We start from the raw sequence: 18,232 nt of genomic DNA on the forward strand, positions 1-18,232 counted from the left end.
TGCCTTTGGCCATGTTGAGATAAATGAATGTTCAGTTCACTAAACCTATTTGGAACTCCATGAGAGCAATTTGTATTTATAACTAACCCCCCGAGGGCCTGTGAACCTCCTTATTACATAGATTAACTTGTGATCTAAGGCAAGATAACCTTGGCAGAAAGTCACAAAGATAGAAGAGGTAAACCCTTCTCCATAAGGTATTGCCTCTGAGGAGGAACTGTTAACCTTCCTCTTATTCCATATTGATTTAAAGGGGCCTACCAAGGATGGGAGAAATTGAAAATATTTATATTGAATACATGGAAAGGCAACAAGTTTGGGAGACAGCTCCGTCACCTTAAAAACCTCAATTTAAACAATTCCTGTCTTCTCCTTTGGCCAGCCATTCAGTATTAAACCAAACAGCATAAAATAATTGAATACTTATATCTTGATAAAGTTGCCACTAAGGAATAACTTTCAGGTGACCTCATTCTTGCTATGTAAAAGCCATCCCCAAAACAGTCATGCTTGGAATGTTTTGGTGTGTGTTTACCACTTCACTGCCTCAGTTAAAGGATGACCTTGGTATCAGTTGGTCATGTTGTGTAAAACAGCATGGTAAATGACTGTTACAGTCTCAGCTGAGCAACCATGTTGTGCCAGCAGCAGTATGTGTTCCCTTTCATTGAGTTTCCATTAAACCGCTGACCCTGGAGACAATTCTTGGTAAAGAAGCCTTACTTTTCAAAACTGTTGATCCCCCTGACTGCATTTGGGCCAAAATGTAACTTTGTTTTATTACTTACTGTATATCCGGAAAATATAACTTTTTAACAAAGCATTTCCTCCTGGAATACAAATAAATTAGTTTATTTGCCTCCTTGGGGCATAATTGTCCTCCATTATTAAATAAATTAAGTAAAAACTCACAATATCATGAAAAAACGTTTAATCAAATGCTTTTACACGACATTGAATTTAAAATCACAGCAGACATTTCATCAGGTGAACCGTAGGAACTCTTCCGCTCCTCAAAGCTGCTTGTTGCTTGCCCATTGGCATCTCGTTGGCAGTGGTGCAGTGCCACCCTGGTGTTGTGAAATAGCCGGGTTATAGCAGGTGTGTGGCATCGGCCTGATTCACAACACCAGCTGCAGCACACACACCTGAGAGTGGATCCACCTTGGCAGACGGTCCATGTCTTTTCCAGAGCTCCAGACTGATCTTCACCAGAGCAGATGTGGTGCGTAGCAAGGGCATTGTCTGCAGAACTCATGATAAGGGCTGTGAGTGAAGTTAAAAAAACTGCATTAAAAGAGCCCGCACAGTCAATTTGGTTTTCTCCATAATGAAGACCCCCTGTGGTGACAATGGAATCAGTTTGAGAGGAAAGGCTTCTCGACAATCTAGCGCAGCCAAGCAGACTCCCATCTGTGTTCTCTTAGGGCATTTCCTTCCCTTCTAACCATCTGCCAATAAGTGTAGCAGTGTCATACATGATAGGGCCCATCACAATGTACTTTCAATACAGTCCCTTTCACCTACTCAAGAGTAGTATTTCTTCAGCTGCTGATAGTGTAGTCATAAAAAGGGGAGATGTTATCCAAAGAAACAGACCTTTCTAAGCAAATCAATCAGGTATAACTAATAACAAAGATTGGTATATCATCATCATACATCATCATCAATTCCTTATAACCACCAGCAGGGATACAATTTTGTATGTGTGGGTGTGCAGTTTGACCAATTTACAGATTACACAGTGGGTGCTGAATTGTCGTTCTAGCACCCACAAAATCGTATCAGCTGCCGGTTTCAGTTTGACATGCTACCTTTATAAAATCAATGTATTCTCCAAATGACATTTTTATCGACTGCAGAGGTGGATTCAATGTAGAACACACATCTTCTGGTGATGACAAAACCTTATCCAAGATTTAGTTCTTCCTGGACCACTGGATTATGGCTAGTTCAATATGATTCCCAATTTCCTGTTGCTTCTATGACTATAGGCAGGCCATGTCTGAGGAATAGTTGGAGATCCTGGCAATTAAGCGATTCTTTCTATTTACCAAGAGTCAGATTAACTCATGGGTACCATTTTTATGTCTCAGTGTGCAGTTTTAGCAGCAAGAGTTCATCTGAGTCTGGGAAAGTAGAAAAAAGGGCTTAATTGCCAAAATCTTAAAATATGCATTTTACCATATAATAATATCAAAGGGCACAATTGATTTTAAAATCAATAATTCTAACAGTACTTCCTTCAGCTTTCTTTAAATCCAGGTAGGACTCAAACCACTAATAATTGTATAGATGACTATGATGCATAATAATAAAATAAACAAGCAAACTGAAATACTAAATGCAAATGAATCAAATGAATGCGTAAGAAATTAAATTTAACTGACATTTTATTCAATTTTTTGAAAAAAAAATACAAATATGGAGCAACAAATAAGGACAAAGAAACATAAAATGGGGACGAAGCAAAAAAAATCTGACAGTTGATGAAAAGGGTGGGTATGGCTGGGGCTTGAAGGTATTTTGGGGTCAGTTCATCAGGACCTCCATCTGCACCAGCCGGGCATTGGTGTCGCCTGCCATGCGGTACGGGATAATTCCAGCAAACGTGATCAGTGCACGGGCTTGGCTGCGCAGCTGCTGTTGACACACAGAAAAGACATCTTAGAGCTGACAGAGAAATCAATCATGTGTCAAAACAGATAAAAACAAGACAGCACAGTACTCATTATTCAATGAAATATCACATAATGGAGCAGAGGCATGTCTTTACTGCCCAGTTCATCACAATGCACAGCCCCCAAAACTCTTGAGAAAGTTCCTCAGGTTTTATCCCAAGGCCAGTATTGCCCTGAGAAATCACCATCTCCTCACCGAGTCTCTGTCCTCGATGGACCTCTGTGGTCGACCTGGGGTTCCTGCTGCGGCCCCCTTCAGGCGCTTGCACTGCGTGAACAGGATATTCATGGTGGCCAGGAGTACCTCCGACAGATTATGCCTGACCTGGAAGAAAATGCAAATGAGAATAAGACAGAGACAGTAGGAAAAAAAGGGCAAGAGAAGATTACATGTACACTTTGGAAGTGTCGTGTTGCATACTGACTATAATTATATATACACATGAATATATTATATACACACACAACCGGTCAAAAGTTTTAGAACATCTACTCATTCAACGGTTTTTCTTTGTTTATTTTTTTACTATTTTCTACATTGTAGAATAATAGTTAAGACATCAAAACTATGAAATAACACAGATTTGAAGTAACCAAAAAGTGTTAAACAAATCGAAATATATTTTATAGTTGAGATTCTTCAAATAGCCACCTTTGCCTTGATGACAGCACACTCTTGGCATTCGCTCAACCAGCTTAATCTAGGTAGTCACCTAGAATTCATTTCAATTAACAGGTATGCCTTGTTAAAAGTTAATTTGTGGAATTTCTTTCCTTCTTAATGAGTTTGAGCCAATCAGTTGTGTTGTGACGAGGCAGGGGGCTATACAGAAGATAGCCCTATTTGGTAAAAGACCAAGTCCATATTATGACAAGAACAGCTCAAATAAGCAAAGAGAAACGACATTCCATCATTACTTTAAGACATGAAGGTCAGTCAATACAGAACATTTCAAGAACTTTGAAAGTGCAGTCGCAAAAACCATGAAGCACTATGGTGAAACTGGCTCTCATGAGGACTGACACAGGAATGGAAGACCCCAGAGTTACCTCTGCTGCAGTGGATAAGTTCATTAGAGTTACCAGCCTCAGAAAATGCAGGCCAAATAAATGCTTCACAGAGTTCAAGTAACAGACACATTGCTGCAAAGAAACCACTACTAAAGGACACAAATAATAAGAAGAGACTTGCTTGGGCCAAGAAACACGAGCAATGGACATTAGACCAGCGGAAATCTGTCCTTTGGTCGGATGAGTCCAAATTTGAGATTTCTGATTTCAACGGCCGTGTCTTTGTGAGACGCAGAGTAGGTGAACAGATGATCTCTGCATGTGTGGTTCCCACCGTGAAGCATAGAGGAGGTGTGATGGTGCTTTGCTGGTGACACTGTCTGTGATTTATTTATAATTCAAGGCACACTTAACCAGCATGGCTAACACAGCATTCTGTAGCGATACACCATCCAATCTGGTTTGCACACTTAGTGGGACAATCATTTGTTTTTAAACAGGATAATGGCACAACACACCCCCAGGCTGTGTAAAGGCTATTTGACCAAGAAGGAGAGCGATGGAGTGTTTGCATCAGATGACCTGGCCTCCACAATCACCTGACCTCAAACCAATTGAGATGCTTTGGGGTGAGTTGGACCGCAGAGTGAAGGAAATGCAGCCAACAAGTGCTCAGCAAATGTGGAAACTCCTTCAAGACAGTTGGAAAAGCATTCCAGGTGAAGCTGGTTGAGAGAATGCCAAGCGTGTGCAAAGCTGTCATCAAGGCAACGGGTGGCTACTTTGAAGAATCTAAACTATAAAATATATTTGGATTTGTTTAACACTTTTTTGGTTACTACAAGATTCTTCAATGTGTTATTTCATAGTTTTGATATCTTCACCATTATTCTACAACGAAGAAAAAAGTAAAACAAAGAAAGAAAAACCCTTGAATGAGTAGGTGTTAACATTTTTTACCAATAGTGGCGGAAGTGTTGCCAACATTTACGATAGCTCATTTCAATTTACAAAAACAACATCAACAAAATCAAGTCTTTTGAGATTCTAGTCATGAAATCTATGCAGCCTACTCAATCACTTTTATAGCTACTGTTTACAGGCCTCCTGGGCCATATACAGTGTTCCCTGAATTCCTTTCGGACCTTGTAGTCATGGCAGATAGAATATTAAAATTTTTGGTGACTTTAATATTCACATGGACAAGTCCACAGACCCACTCCAAAAGGCTTTCGGAGCCATCATCGACTCAGTGGGTTTTGTCCAACATGTCTCCGGACCTACTCACTGCCACAGTCATACTCTGGACCTAGTTTTGTCCCGTGGAATAAATGTTTTTCCTCATAATCTTGGACTAATCGGACCACCATTTTATTACGTTTGCAATTGCAACAAATAATCTGCTCAGACCCCAACCAAGGATCATCAAAAATTTGTGCTATAAATTCTCGGACAACCCAAAGCTTCCTAGATGCCCTTCCAGACTCCCTCTACCTACCCAAGGATGTCAGAGTACAAAAATCAGTTAACCACCTAACTGAGGAACTCAATTTAACCTTGCACAATACCCTAGATGCAGCTGCACCCCTAAAAACAAAAAAACATTTGTCATAAGAAACTAGCTCCTTGGTATACAGAAAATACCTGAGCTCTGAAGCAAGGTTCCAGACAATTGGAACAAAAATGGAGCTCCACCAAACTGGAAGTCTTCTAACTAGCTTGGAAAGACAGTACCATGCAATATCGAAGAGCCCTCACTGCTGCTCGATCAACCTATTTCTCCAACTTAATTGAGGAAAATAAGAACAATCCAAAATGTATTTTTGATACTGTCGCAAAGCTAACTAAAAAGCATAATTCCCCAAGAGAGGATGGCTTTCACTTCAGCAGTGATAAATTCATGAACTTCTGAGGAAAAGATCAAAAAGATCATTAGAAAGCAAATTAAGGACTCCTCTTTAAATCTGCGTATTCCACCAAAGCTCAGTTGTTCTGAGTCTGCACAACTCTACTGGGACCTAGGATCAAGGGAGATACTCAAGTGTTTTAGTACTACATCTCTTGACACAATGATGAAAATAATCATGGCCTCTAAACCTTCAAGCTGCATACTGGACCCTATTCCAACTAAACTACTGAAAGACCACTTCCTGTGCTTGGCCCGCCTATGTTGAACATAATAAATGGCTCTCTATCCACCGGATATGTACCAAACTCACTAAAAGTGGCAGTAATAAAGCCTCTCTAGAAAAAGCCAAACTGACCCAGAAAATATAAAAAACTATCGGCCTATATCGAATCTCACATTCCTCTCAAAAAAAATGAAAAGGCTGTTGCGCAGGAACTCACACCCTTCCTGAAGACAAACAATGTATACGAAACGCTTCAATCTGGTTTTAGACCCCATCATTGCACAGACTGCACTTGTGATGGTGGTAAAATACCTTTTAATAGCCCCAGACCGTGGCTCTGCATCTGTCCTCGTGCTCCTAGACCTTAGTGCTGCTTTTGATACCATCGATCACCACATTCTTTTGGAGAGATTGGAAACTCAAATTGGTCTACACGGACAAGTACTGGCCTAGTTTAGATCTTATCTATCAGAAATATATCAGTTTGTCTCTGTCGGTGGTTTGTCCTCTGACAAATCAACTGTACATTTTGGTGTTCATCAAGGCTACGTTTTAGGACCACTATTGTTTTTACTCTACATTTTACCTCTTGGTGATGTCATTCGGAAACATAAATGTTAACTTTCACTGAAAAGCGGATGACACACAGCTGTACATTTTGATGAAACATGGTGAAGCCCCAAAATTACCCTCCCTGGAAGCCTGTGTTTCAGAAGTGGATGGCGGCAAATGTTCTACTTTTAAACTCGGACAAAACAGAGATGCTTGTTCTAGGTCCCAAGATACAAAGAGATCTTCTGTTGAATCTGACAATTAATCTTGATGGTTGTACATTCGACTCAAATAAAGCTGAAGGACCTCGGCGTTACTCTGGACCCTGATCTCTCTATTGATGAACATATCAAGACTGTTTCAAGGAAAGCTTTTTTCCATCTACGTAACATTGCAAAAATCAGAAACTTTCTGTCCAAAGATTATGCAGAAAAATTAATCCATGCTTTTGTCACTTCTAGATTAGACTACTGCAATGCTCTACTTTCCGGCTACCCGGATAAAGCACTAAATAAGCTTCAGTTCGTGCTAAACACCGCTGCTAGAATCTTGACTAGAACCCCCCAAAATTTGATCATATTACTCCAGTGCTAGCCTCTCTATACTGGCTTCCTGTTAAGGCAAGGGCTGATTAAGGTTTTACTGCTAGCCTACAAACATTACATGGGCTTGCTCCTACTTATCTTTCTGATTTGGTCCTGCCGTACATACCTACACGTACGCTACGGTTACAAGACTCAGACCTCCTTCCTGTCCCTAGAATTTCTAAGCAAACAGCTGGGGGCAGGGCTTCTCCTGTAGAGCTCAATTTTTATGGAATGCTCTGCCTATCCGTGTGAGAGACACAGACTCGGTCTCAACCTTTAAGTCTTTATTGAAGACATCTCTTCAGTAGGTCCTATGATTGAGTGTAGTCTGTCCCAGGAGTGTGAAGGTGAACGGAGAGGCACTGGAGCAACGAACCGCCCTTGCCGCCTCTGCCTGGCCGGTTCCCCTCTCTCCACTGGGATTCTCTGCGTCTAACCCTATTACAGGGGCTGAGACACTGGCTTACTGGTACTCTTCCATGCCGTCCCTAGGAGGGGTGCGTCACTTGAGTGGGTTGAGTCACTGACGTGATCTTCCTGTCCGGGTTGGCGCCCCCCTTGGGTTGTGCCGTGGTGGAGATCTTTGTGGGCTATACTCGGCCTTGTCTCAGGATGGGCTTTCTCCTGTGGTTGAAGATGTCCCTCTAGTTGTGTAGGGGCTGGGCTTTGGCAAAGTGGGTGGGGTTATATCCTGCCTGGTTGGCCCTGTCCGGCGGTATCGTCGGATGGGGCCACAGTGTCTCCTGATCCCTCCTGTCTCAGCCTCCAGTATTTATGCTGCAGTGGTTTATGTGTCAGGGGGCTAGGGTCAGTCTGTTATATCTGGAGTATTTATCCTGTCTTATCCGGTGTCCTGTGTGAATTTAAGTCTCTCTCTATTTGTCTTTTTCTTTCTTTCTCTCTCGGAGGACCTGAGCCCTAGAACCATGCCTCAGGACTACCTGGCCTGATGACTCCTTGCTGTCCTCAGTCCACCTGGCCGTGCTGCTGCTCCAAGATTCAACTGTTCTGCCTGCGGCTATGGAACCCTGACCTGTTCACTGGACGTGCTACCTGTCCCAGACCTGCTGTTTTCAACTCTCAAGAGACAGCAAGAGCGGCGGTAGAGATACTCTGAATGATCGGCTATGAAAAGCCAACTGACATTTAATCCTGAGGTGCTTAAGAAGGGCTTAAGAAGGGCTTTATAAATACATTTGATTGATTGCTTGTGTACATATATACACAGTACCAGTCAAAAGTTTGGACACACCTACTTAATATATATATATCTCACCTCATCACTGAAATTGCGAAATGCAGCAACCCTTTCCTCCACACTGTCTTGACTCAGAGGGACCAGCTTCAGTCTCTCCATCACCTAACAGAGAGACAAAGAGAGAGTTGGAGGGGAGGAGTTAGGGACAGTTAAAGATTTACCCATTTTAAACGTTATATCGTTTTTGTGCATCTAAACACACAAAAACGATAAAACATTGAAAAAGGGTGACTTTCCTTTATCTCCTAGAGTCGGTGCTTCAATCGAAGTTACATACCAAAAAATTCTCATCAAAATCCGTCAGTTTAAAACTAGAGATTTTTTTTTGCATTGGATACGTCTCAATCCACCACTGTCGAACTTCAGCATCTGCAGTGAAATGTGGCAGAGGTAGAACGAACGGTGTTTGTCAGACCATGAGACATGCCGAAAATCAGCCTTTTCAGGAAAACGTTCGTAGGGTCCGAATGGTTTGCCCTAAAAACTATTATGGAAAGGGGAGACTCTCACATTGGCGTTCTCCGTTTTGATCTACAACCCCCACAAGTGTCAAGGGACTCATCTGAAGGTAACCGGTAGCGTTTTTTAAAAACAAATGGATGTATGAAGGTAGCTTTGTGCTTACCCCAAAAAAGGGGATAAATATGTATAAAAAAAAAAAAAAAAAAAAAAAAAAAAATTATATATATATATATATCTTCTAGATTTAGGACAGATACATTTTTTGACTGGCTCTTTTGCCATTTATGAATGTGTATGCAATGAGTTTCTACGGGCTTTAGTTGTAAAGGCCAAAATCAATATTTTATCAAATAAAATATGAAAAATCATATATAATTGTTTTCCATTCAAAAAAGTGGGGCAATAGGGCTTGAAATTACAGAAATGTTAAAATAGTTCCAATAAAATTAGAAACAATTTACTATAAGATTTTAGAATTTCTTATAACTGTAAAATAAATATGATCAAACTTTCAGACAGTACAAAATTGGAACTATTTCACAACTGCAGAAAGAATTTTCTCTTAAAATGTCCACTAAGAGGCGCAGAGACACCATTCAAATGTGTGCAGACTTCTTACAACTTCAAGTACAAAGTGATTTTGTCTGTCTGTGACCAAGATAAAGTGGTCTTAGTTTAATTATACACAATTATTTAGTATATTTTCATGTTGAGCGCTCTAAATCCGGCTGACAATATACTATTGTTGCATTTACTAAATTATCCCGTTTCATGTGCGCTATTGCAAGCACAGATGTGAGTTTCCCCAGACACAGGAAATTGTTCCTTGTCTGGATGGGCAAGAAAATGTGACAGGTCTGAAACCTGACACTTCAAGTCAGCTCTGCTGGGAGAGTGGGAGCAGAGAGCAGATAGATGGGGATTTCTGGCACTGTAAGACACGGACCCTATGATGTTCACAGAGAGCTTTGTACACCAAAATGTTCTTCAGAACCAGTCTCCAAATAGGAGTCTTAACATCTAAGAGGAGAGGAGGCTATCATAAAGCTTCTCAATGCCATCTGAATAAACAGCATTGCAAGTCATCAGGCAGGAAGCCCTGGGTGATAAGACTCACATCGTAGGCCCGGTCTATGTTTCCAGCATGGTACTCATCAAAGAAGGTCATGAGGTCCAGCAGCAGGTAGAAGGTGCTGTCTGCAGACTTCTCTCCAGCAACACCCTGGGTCCGGTACCTGAGTCAGAAAACAAGACCACACACTAAAGTTAGAACTGGGCTTAAATGGTCCACTTTTGATGAGGTCCACTCGTCTTTTTAACAATTGCTTTCAGTAAGCCTATATGATGCAACATCAAACATGATCTAATTTCAATGGCAATGCAGAATGTAAATGATGCACAGTAAGTATGTGAGTGAGAGTAGATGGCAAGGATAGTACCGCTCAGCGATGGCAACAGCAGTGTTCTTCAGTCTCTCCTTGTTGGACTGGGCAGCGCTGACTTGGGCGATAACAGGACTCAGCAGCCTGTTCATCAGCTCTAAGACCTTGTCTGGATTCTAAAGATCAGAGGAGAAAAACAGAGGAATGTGAGGTGACATTTTACTATTTCCTACTCTTCCTCTACCCAGCCTGTAGCTCCACCTTGAGTAAACCCACTAGCACAGCTTGACCGCAACCTTTCCCAAAGCTCTGCTCACCTTGGCCAGCTCATACAGTCTTACTGCTTCCTCAAACAGGCCCTTGTTCTCAGCCTCCAGCGCCACTTTTGTGATAATGGCTCGAGTGTCTCCGGCAAATTTATCTATCACTCCAGGCTGGGGGTGAAGCACAACTCACAATCAGCTCTTTGAACGGCCTGAATAGAAATGTTCTGGGGTTCCACTAGCACAATGGAAAAATCAGCAAGACCACAAATGCTTTCACGAAAGGGATCATATTTAACTGAGTTAAATAATAATTAACAAAATTGAAAATGAAGGCGTGACCATTACCTTTCTGCTGCCATCTTTTTCCAGTCTTCCTAGAAGCATGTCAAACTCTCGACTCTCAATCACCAGCTCGCTAACACAGCACATGAACATGTTCTCTCCTTGGTTGTTTTTTTCATTCCTGTGTCCAAAAGGAAGAGAGGATACACATTCACATATTTGATTAACAACCTGAATGATTATATACACATGACATCTTTTAAATAATGATAGAGGTCTGAAGGCTCTCATCAAAATGAACCTGAATAGAAAGAGTAAACCAACCAAAGGCATGTGTGAAAGCCTCTGTATCATTCATGGCCCACTGGGTTATTCATATGCATTGTGATTACATATTTTGATATTACTGCAATTTGATGTTCCAAACATATTGCTAACCATATATCTGCAAGACAAGAGAGAGCATGAGAAAACAAGGCTTTGATCAGTCATGGAAATAAGTGCTGAAAACAAGTTGGCACCCTATTTAAAAAGAAGAGGGAGAACAAGCTTTAGGATGAAAAATACTGGGAGTTTTGGCGCAGGTACAGCCGACTAATGCTAGATAAAGCTACCTACAGTGGCAATAAATAAATAATCAAATAGATACTTGGGAGTCAAATAGCAAAACAATACTGAGATATGCAGCTGTATCGACTCCCCCCATGACTAAGCTTAACGTACCGTAGGAAGTCTACAGCCATGCCTCCAAGTCCTATTCACATTCAGTGGACTGGTGGAGAGAAGAGGTTCCCTCACCTGAGAACAGCATCTGTTAGGAGGATGGCCGCAACGTAGCGTAACGTACCGTAGGAAGTAGAAGTACTGTAGAGCCTCCCGGGGGTCTGTGGACTCAAACTTGCGCGTGTAGAGCATGAGCAGCCGGATGAAGTTGAGCCGACGCACCATAGGGGGGTCCCCAGCTTCCTGACTCACTGAAAGGTAGAAAACATTCACTAAGTATCGGCTTCAAAACTACAATGATGTTTACCTAGAAATTAAGCCCCCTTTTTAAAAAGGAATCAAGCTTTGCATCCCTAATGATCAAGACCACATACTTCATGCAACAGTAAGTCTCCTTCCAATATCTGCGAACTAAGACATCCTTTGTAGAACATGACTGATTGTCAATGTAGAGAAAAGTCACAGGTAGGTATCCTGACAGGACGTACACAGTTGTGCGCTCTGCCCTGATGACTTGAGCAGCAGCCGTAGCTCGTAGAGAACCAGAGCCACGTGAACTGCATGACTGCGTAGACGCTCCACCCGGAACAGGAAGGCCACAGCAGCCTCAAACTGGGCCGTGAGGAACAGCACCTGGAAGTACAGGAATGGCTGTTGGCTGGCTGAGAAGTGGGACTCTCCTGCAGATTGGAAAGGAACAGAAATAAACTAAATCATTAGGATCACATTCACAACAAGAAAATGGAATATAGAACATGTTAATTCAATATAGATAAAGTCAGCAATTTACTGCCAAAACAACTTAATCACTTTCGTAAATGAGGGATAAAAAGTATATTGAAAGCAGGTATATTAAGCAATTAACATCCCATCATGCTTAGGGTCATGTATAAAAATGCTGGGCAGGCCATTATTTTGGCTACCATTGCTATGCCTCCATGGGATGACAATGCCCCTATCCACAGGGCACGACGGTCATCGAATGGTTTGATGAGGATGAAAAAGATGTAAACCATATGCCATGGCCTTCTCAGTCACCAGATCTCAACCCAATTGAAAGACTCCAGTGCGGTGCTTGAGACAGCGTTTTCCACCACCATCAACAAAACACCAAATTATGGAATTTCTCGTGGAAGAATGGTGTCGCATCCCTCCAACAAAGTTCCAGACACTGGTAGAATCCATACCACGGTCCATTGAAGCAGTTCTGGCTCGTGGTGGCCCAATGCCCTCTTATGACACTGTATGTTGGGGTTTCCTTTATTTTGGCACCTGTAGTTGCTCAGTATTACAAATATTAAAACATTTTCAAACAAACTATTCCATATCAACTTGCATTAATCCCTCTCAGTGAAGTTCATGTTCAACTGAATAGGAAGAAAACATGAATACCTCAGCCATTTTGAAAGGCAGCAGGCTTATCTATGAGTCACAGTCACCTTTTAATACACTGTGTTAAAATGAGAGAGATAACAAGCCATGACTCATCCTCCAGTTGGGAGAGCTTTGCCTCCCTCTGGGATAAAACTAAAGAAAAGTTGGAACCTCTAAGAGTGAACAATGAAGCACTTCTTTATCCGAACAGATCAGATCCCAGGTGGGACTGAGAAGTGGTGCCATTACACAACTCTACTTTAAAAGTCGAGGCTTGGACGGTATACCGTCTATCGGGGTATTTTGAAATACAGACAATATGATTTTCAATACCACGATGCCCCTGCTTATAACTATCTAAAATGTGCCTCATAATGCATCTCCATCTCAGGGCTCCAGCTACGCAGGTATGGTTTGCTAACTTGATAGCTAAGAGGCTAGCTTGGTTACAGCAGAGACAAACAATCCCCTCCTGGATCAAGATCCCTTCTGCCTAATTTGTTATGTGCGTCAAAATAAATCAAATACATGTTTTAACGTTTGGAAAGAAATAGTGCTCGTATGCACTGCTGGTAATATTGTATACCCCAGTACGCTACAGGAACGGTATTAAAGTACTCAAATCTGAATACAGCCCAACCCTAAGAGTCCTCCAGTCCTAGCCAGTATTCTCTCTTAGAACAGAATTAGTATCCAGGTCTATTTTCACTTCAGTAGTCTGGCTGTCATGTATCCTGCAGTGTTCTGAACTCACCGTAGTCCTCTAGAAGCTGTTTCTGTAGCTGGGCCAATGTCAGTCTATCCTGAGGAGCACTGCTGCCGTCGTCATCGAAGCACACCTGGTTGAGCTGTGGGCAGGGTGGACAGAACAGGTCTACATTAATGTCAGGGAGTATTGACAAGAGGCAAACCTATTTTACCTGATCCTCCCTAACTGGGCGGTAATGCAGCAGTTAAGAGCGTTGGGCCAGCAATTGAAAGGTCGCTGGTTCGAATTCCAGAGCCAACTAGGTGACAAATCTGTCGAGGTGCCCTTGAGCAAGGCACTTAACTCTAATTGTTCCTTTAAGTCACTGCATAAGAGCATCTGCTAAATGACTAAAATGTAAATGGAGTATTGCTGTGTTTAAGGCACTATGTATCATGAACACTGGTAATATTAACATATATGCTACAGACTGGTATTCAGACAGCACCTTAAGCCACAGGTAGTCCTCGGTCTTGTCGGCCACCTCTCCATGGTTGTCTGCGATGTCACACTTCCCGATGAGGCAGTAGACGGCCCTCTTGTAGGGGTCAGCACAGTTCCTCAGCACTCTGCGGTAGTGGAGACGCAGCTTGTTCTCTGTGGCGGGGGCCAGGCTGAGGAGAGGACACAGCATAGGTCAAACAGAGCTTAAGACAGAGAGACAAAGGGTTGGAGAGAGGAGTACTAAGCAGATTAGTTTCTATTCATATGAGAAAAGCAAATCACACTGGTGGTTTGGTGTTCTGAGACATGGTGTTACAGCACTTCAAGTTGCAGGAGAAAGTGAATCAGAGAACCTAGACCAGATGACTACACACAGTGGAGGTACACTGTATGAGTGAGGTTCCTACCGTCTGTCAGGGCTGTTCATGTACTCCTGGAACCAGGTCTTGAAGTCTCCCAGCTGGTGCTGAGCCCGGTTCACCACCTGCATGGCAGCGCCCAGGTCCCCACAGCGCAGGCAGTAGTAGATCAGAGCCCAGACTGGGTGACCCTCCACCTCACCATCCTGTTATAACACACACGGCTGAGTTTAGCTGTGAGTATCGTTTTTTATTTAACTAGGTAAGTCAGTTAAGAACAAATTCATATTTACAATGACGGCCTATCCCGGCCAAACCCTATCCTAGACGAAGCTGGGCCAATTGTGCGCCACCCTATGGGACTCCCAATCACAGTCGGGTGTGATACAGCCTGGAATCGAACCAGGGTCTGTAGTGACACCTCTAGCACTGAGATGCAGTGCCTTAGACTGCTGCGACACTCGGGAGCCCTACACGGATCTACACTACACTTAGTAAAAACACCATCTTGAATAATACAGTGCTATGTAAGGCTGTGCACAGCGCTGATGTTGTCTCTAGCAGGATGTGCTGCAGTGTGGGGGCAGTACAGTACCTGCATGCCTGGCAGAGGCCCTGGCAGTTTGATGTTGAGGAAGCTGCGCACCAGCTGATAGGTGCCAGGGACTCCTCCTAGCTGGGCCTGGTGCAGGTTCCCAAACACCGTCACCATGGTGTAGTTCTTATAGCTACCGTAGTGGAAACACAAAGAGAAATGTTAGTGTGGGGGGTTAACTACACAAGTGTAGTTTTATAATACATTAAGGGAGTGTTCATTCTAATTTGATGGTTCTGTCCTCCTCCTCCGACCTGTTCTGCAGGAACTGCAGGGCCTGCGTGACGAAAGCCATCTGCATGTCCAAGGCCGTGCGGCTCTTCAGCGTGTCTTTGGCTGGGACCAGCAGCACGTCTGTCATCTGCTTCACCATTAACCACATGTCCGACACATTCTGGAGACACAAATACATTCATAAAAATGCAATAACTAGCCATTGAAGGGGAAGAAGAACCAACTAACGTCTGCAGATGGGGGGATAATAATGTGGAATGGAGACGTGGATCAGCAGGGACTTACCTTGTCATCCAGGCTGTCTGCCACTGAGGCACAGAGGTCTCCCAGGTTGGGCTGGACATGTCCATTCACTATCTTCTCATTAAAAACGTAGATCTGAGGGACAATAAAAGGAGAGAAAACACTGATGGAGCAGAGGAGACTGATCAGTGCTGACAGACTGAATGGCGACTGTTTCAGCACTAATGCCACCCGATCACCACAATCCAGTCACCCGGGGGGGGCTACGATCGCATAGTAAAGTGATGGATGATGAAAAATAGAACAAAAAGGACAAAAACATTCAGGAGGTCATCAAAGGAGATCACAAAGACCTGTGGAAGATGACACTGCAGGTGATGTGGCGACACATTATGTCCTCTTTTACCAGGAGACTCTTTCCTCTTTCACCCAGAATGTACAGACTGGAGAGGACGAGACAGACTATCCTACACCTGTGCAGTGGGGCAGAGAAATTACCCAGCATGCCCTGGCTCTTTCAGCGAAATCAATTTAGCTGATCTGTTGCTGCCTTGCTTAGCATGACCCCATTACTATGAAGTGGTCTAGAGTGCAGCTGCATCTTGACTGAGGCTGTGCTTCCATTCAGCTCACGAGGTCAAATCAAATCAAATTTTATTGGTCACATACACATAGTGTAGCGAAATGCTTGTGCTTCTAGTTCCGACAGTGCAGTAATATCTAACAAGAAATCTAACAATTCCACAACAACTACTTTATACACACAAAAGTAAGGTTCCAGGGAACTTAGCTCCAGGCTGACTGGATGTATTATAGCCTATTGAACTCTAAAATCATAACATAGGGAAATATGTAAAATACACAAGAGAGGATGGGTTTTGGTGATTCAAATCTTTGAACACTTAGATTAATTGAGGACTGCACTTCCCTTTTGGGCCATTTACTGTAGGTATCTCAGGCTAATCGTTCTAAGCGTTATTGCAGCGCAATCAGCGTCAAGCCAAATTACTGACCTGTCGTCCATAGGCCACCTCCACGCTGTCAAGAGCACTCCGTCCAGGAACTCCTGCGTCACTCACAAAGCTGGGCTGCAACACAGACACACAGGGAGACAAATCATGACTACCGTATGTACGTGAATGTAAAAATACAGAAGTGATTTCTGACTAAATAGAAAAATGATAAAGGAAATGAAAAACCTAAGAAGAGTGAAGAGTGTTCGCTTGGTTGCTCATAATTGTAAAGTCATGACCAATGTAGCGTGAAAGCCATTGTGAACAAAGTTCACGCTTGAATGCAGACACATTCTAAATGCGAGCAAGCACACGCACAAACATTTATCCAGATCGACCTTGCATTCTTCAGAACAAAAAGGGACACACCCATACAATGTATGTTCAACGTAGAGGTTTGTCTAGGTAAGGGATAATCAACGAGGGGCTATGCATTCTATGGAAAGCATGAACGACGTGGAAGGTGTGTGAGTGGAACTGACTTTCCACGGAGTTGCATTATTTTCCAGAGAACACTTAGAACCTCGAGTTGATTATCCCTTTTACACCATGGCTATAATTTAACACATTTGCCAGCAGAAATGTGTTCATTTGCCAATAGAAATGTGTTCATTTGCCAGTAGAAATGTGTTCATTTGCTTATTTGCCAGTAGAAATGTGTTCATTTGCCTATTTGCCAGTAGAAATGTGTTCATTTGCTCATTTGCCACGAGAAATGTGTTCATTTGCTTATTTGCCAGTAGAATTGTGTTCATTTGCCAACTAGAAATGTGTTAATTTGCCAGTAGAAATGTGTTCATTTGCCAACTAGAAATTAATTTGCCACTAGAAATGTGTTCATTTGCCAGTGGAAATGTGTTCACTTGCCAGTAGAAATGTGTTCATTTGCTTATTTGCCACTAGAAATGTGTTAATTTGCCAACTAGAAATGTGTTAATTTGCTTATTTGCCAGTGGAAATGTGTTCATTTGCTTATTTGCCAGTGGAAATGTGTTCATTTGCTTATTTGCCAGTGGAAATGTGTTCATTTGCTTATTTGCCAGTGGAAATGTGTTCATTTGCCAGTGGAATGAAATGTGTTCATTTGCCACTAGAAATGTGTTCATTTGCCACTAGAAAGAAATGTGTTCATTCGCCACTAGAAAGAAATGTGTTCATTTGCCACTAGAAAGAAATGTGTTCATTTGCCACTAGAAAGAAATGTGTTCATTTGCCACTAGAAAGAAATGTGTTCATTTGCCACTAGAAAGAAATGTGTTCATTTGCCACTAGAAAGAAATGTGTTAATTTGCCACTAGAAAGAAATGTGTTAATTTGCCACTAGAAAGAAATGTGTTAATTTGCCACTAGAAAGAAATGTGTTAATTTGCCACTAGAAAGAAATGTGTTCATTTGCCACTAGAAAGAAATGTGTTCATTTGCTTATTTGCCAGTGGAAATGTGTTCATTTGCCACTAGAAAGAAATGTGTTCATTTGCCACTAGAAAGAAATGTGTTCATTTGCTTATTTGCCAGTGGAAATGTGTTCACTTGCCACTAGAAATGTGTTCATTTGCCACTAGAAATGTGTTTATTTGCTTATTTGCCAGTGGAAATGTGTTCATTTGCCAGTAGAAATGTGTTCATTTGCTTATTTGCCAGTGGAAATGTGTTAATTTGCCACTAGAAATGTGTTCATTTGCCACTAGAAATGTGTTTATTTGCTTATTTGCCAGTGGAAATGTGTTCATTTGCCAGTAGAAATGTGTTCATTTGCCAGTGGAAATGTGTTCATTTGCCAGTAGAAATGTGTTCATTTGCTTATTTTCCAGTAGAAATGTGCTTATTTGCCAGTGGAAATGTGTTCATTTGCCCGTAGAAGTGTGTTCATTTGCCCGTAGAAGTGT

At 42.2% G+C, this 18,232-nt stretch overlaps 1 protein-coding gene across 12 annotated transcripts in view; it reads right to left on the reverse strand.

Moving 5' to 3' along the window:
- Positions 1-2,375: 2,375 nt before the first annotated feature.
- nup93 (nucleoporin 93) overlaps positions 2,376-18,232 on the reverse strand; it is a 52,809-nt gene continuing 36,952 nt past the window's right edge. For 11 of the 12 annotated variants that reach the window (XM_052465718.1, XM_052465717.1, XM_052465715.1 and 8 more), the window contains exons 6-21: positions 16,347-16,421; positions 15,376-15,468; positions 15,111-15,250; positions 14,857-14,989; positions 14,310-14,467; positions 13,907-14,072; positions 13,465-13,558; positions 11,825-12,016; positions 11,461-11,587; positions 10,677-10,794; positions 10,383-10,499; positions 10,123-10,241; positions 9,801-9,918; positions 8,240-8,323; positions 2,878-3,006; positions 2,376-2,643 (exon numbers count right to left, since the gene is read on the reverse strand). In XM_052465718.1, coding sequence (XP_052321678.1) covers positions 2,533-2,643; positions 2,878-3,006; positions 8,240-8,323; positions 9,801-9,918; positions 10,123-10,241; positions 10,383-10,499; positions 10,677-10,794; positions 11,461-11,587; positions 11,825-12,016; positions 13,465-13,558; positions 13,907-14,072; positions 14,310-14,467; positions 14,857-14,989; positions 15,111-15,250; positions 15,376-15,468; positions 16,347-16,421 — 1,974 coding nt within the window. In that variant the 3' untranslated portion in view covers positions 2,376-2,532. The remainder of the gene's footprint in view (positions 2,644-2,877; positions 3,007-8,239; positions 8,324-9,800; positions 9,919-10,122; positions 10,242-10,382; positions 10,500-10,676; positions 10,795-11,460; positions 11,588-11,824; positions 12,017-13,464; positions 13,559-13,906; positions 14,073-14,309; positions 14,468-14,856; positions 14,990-15,110; positions 15,251-15,375; positions 15,469-16,346; positions 16,422-18,232) is intronic. The other variant, XM_035790979.2, reaches the window with a different exon arrangement.

This window comes from Oncorhynchus keta, chromosome 17, assembly GCF_023373465.1.
Source record: "Oncorhynchus keta strain PuntledgeMale-10-30-2019 chromosome 17, Oket_V2, whole genome shotgun sequence".
Taxonomy (NCBI): Eukaryota; Metazoa; Chordata; class Actinopteri; order Salmoniformes; family Salmonidae; genus Oncorhynchus; species Oncorhynchus keta.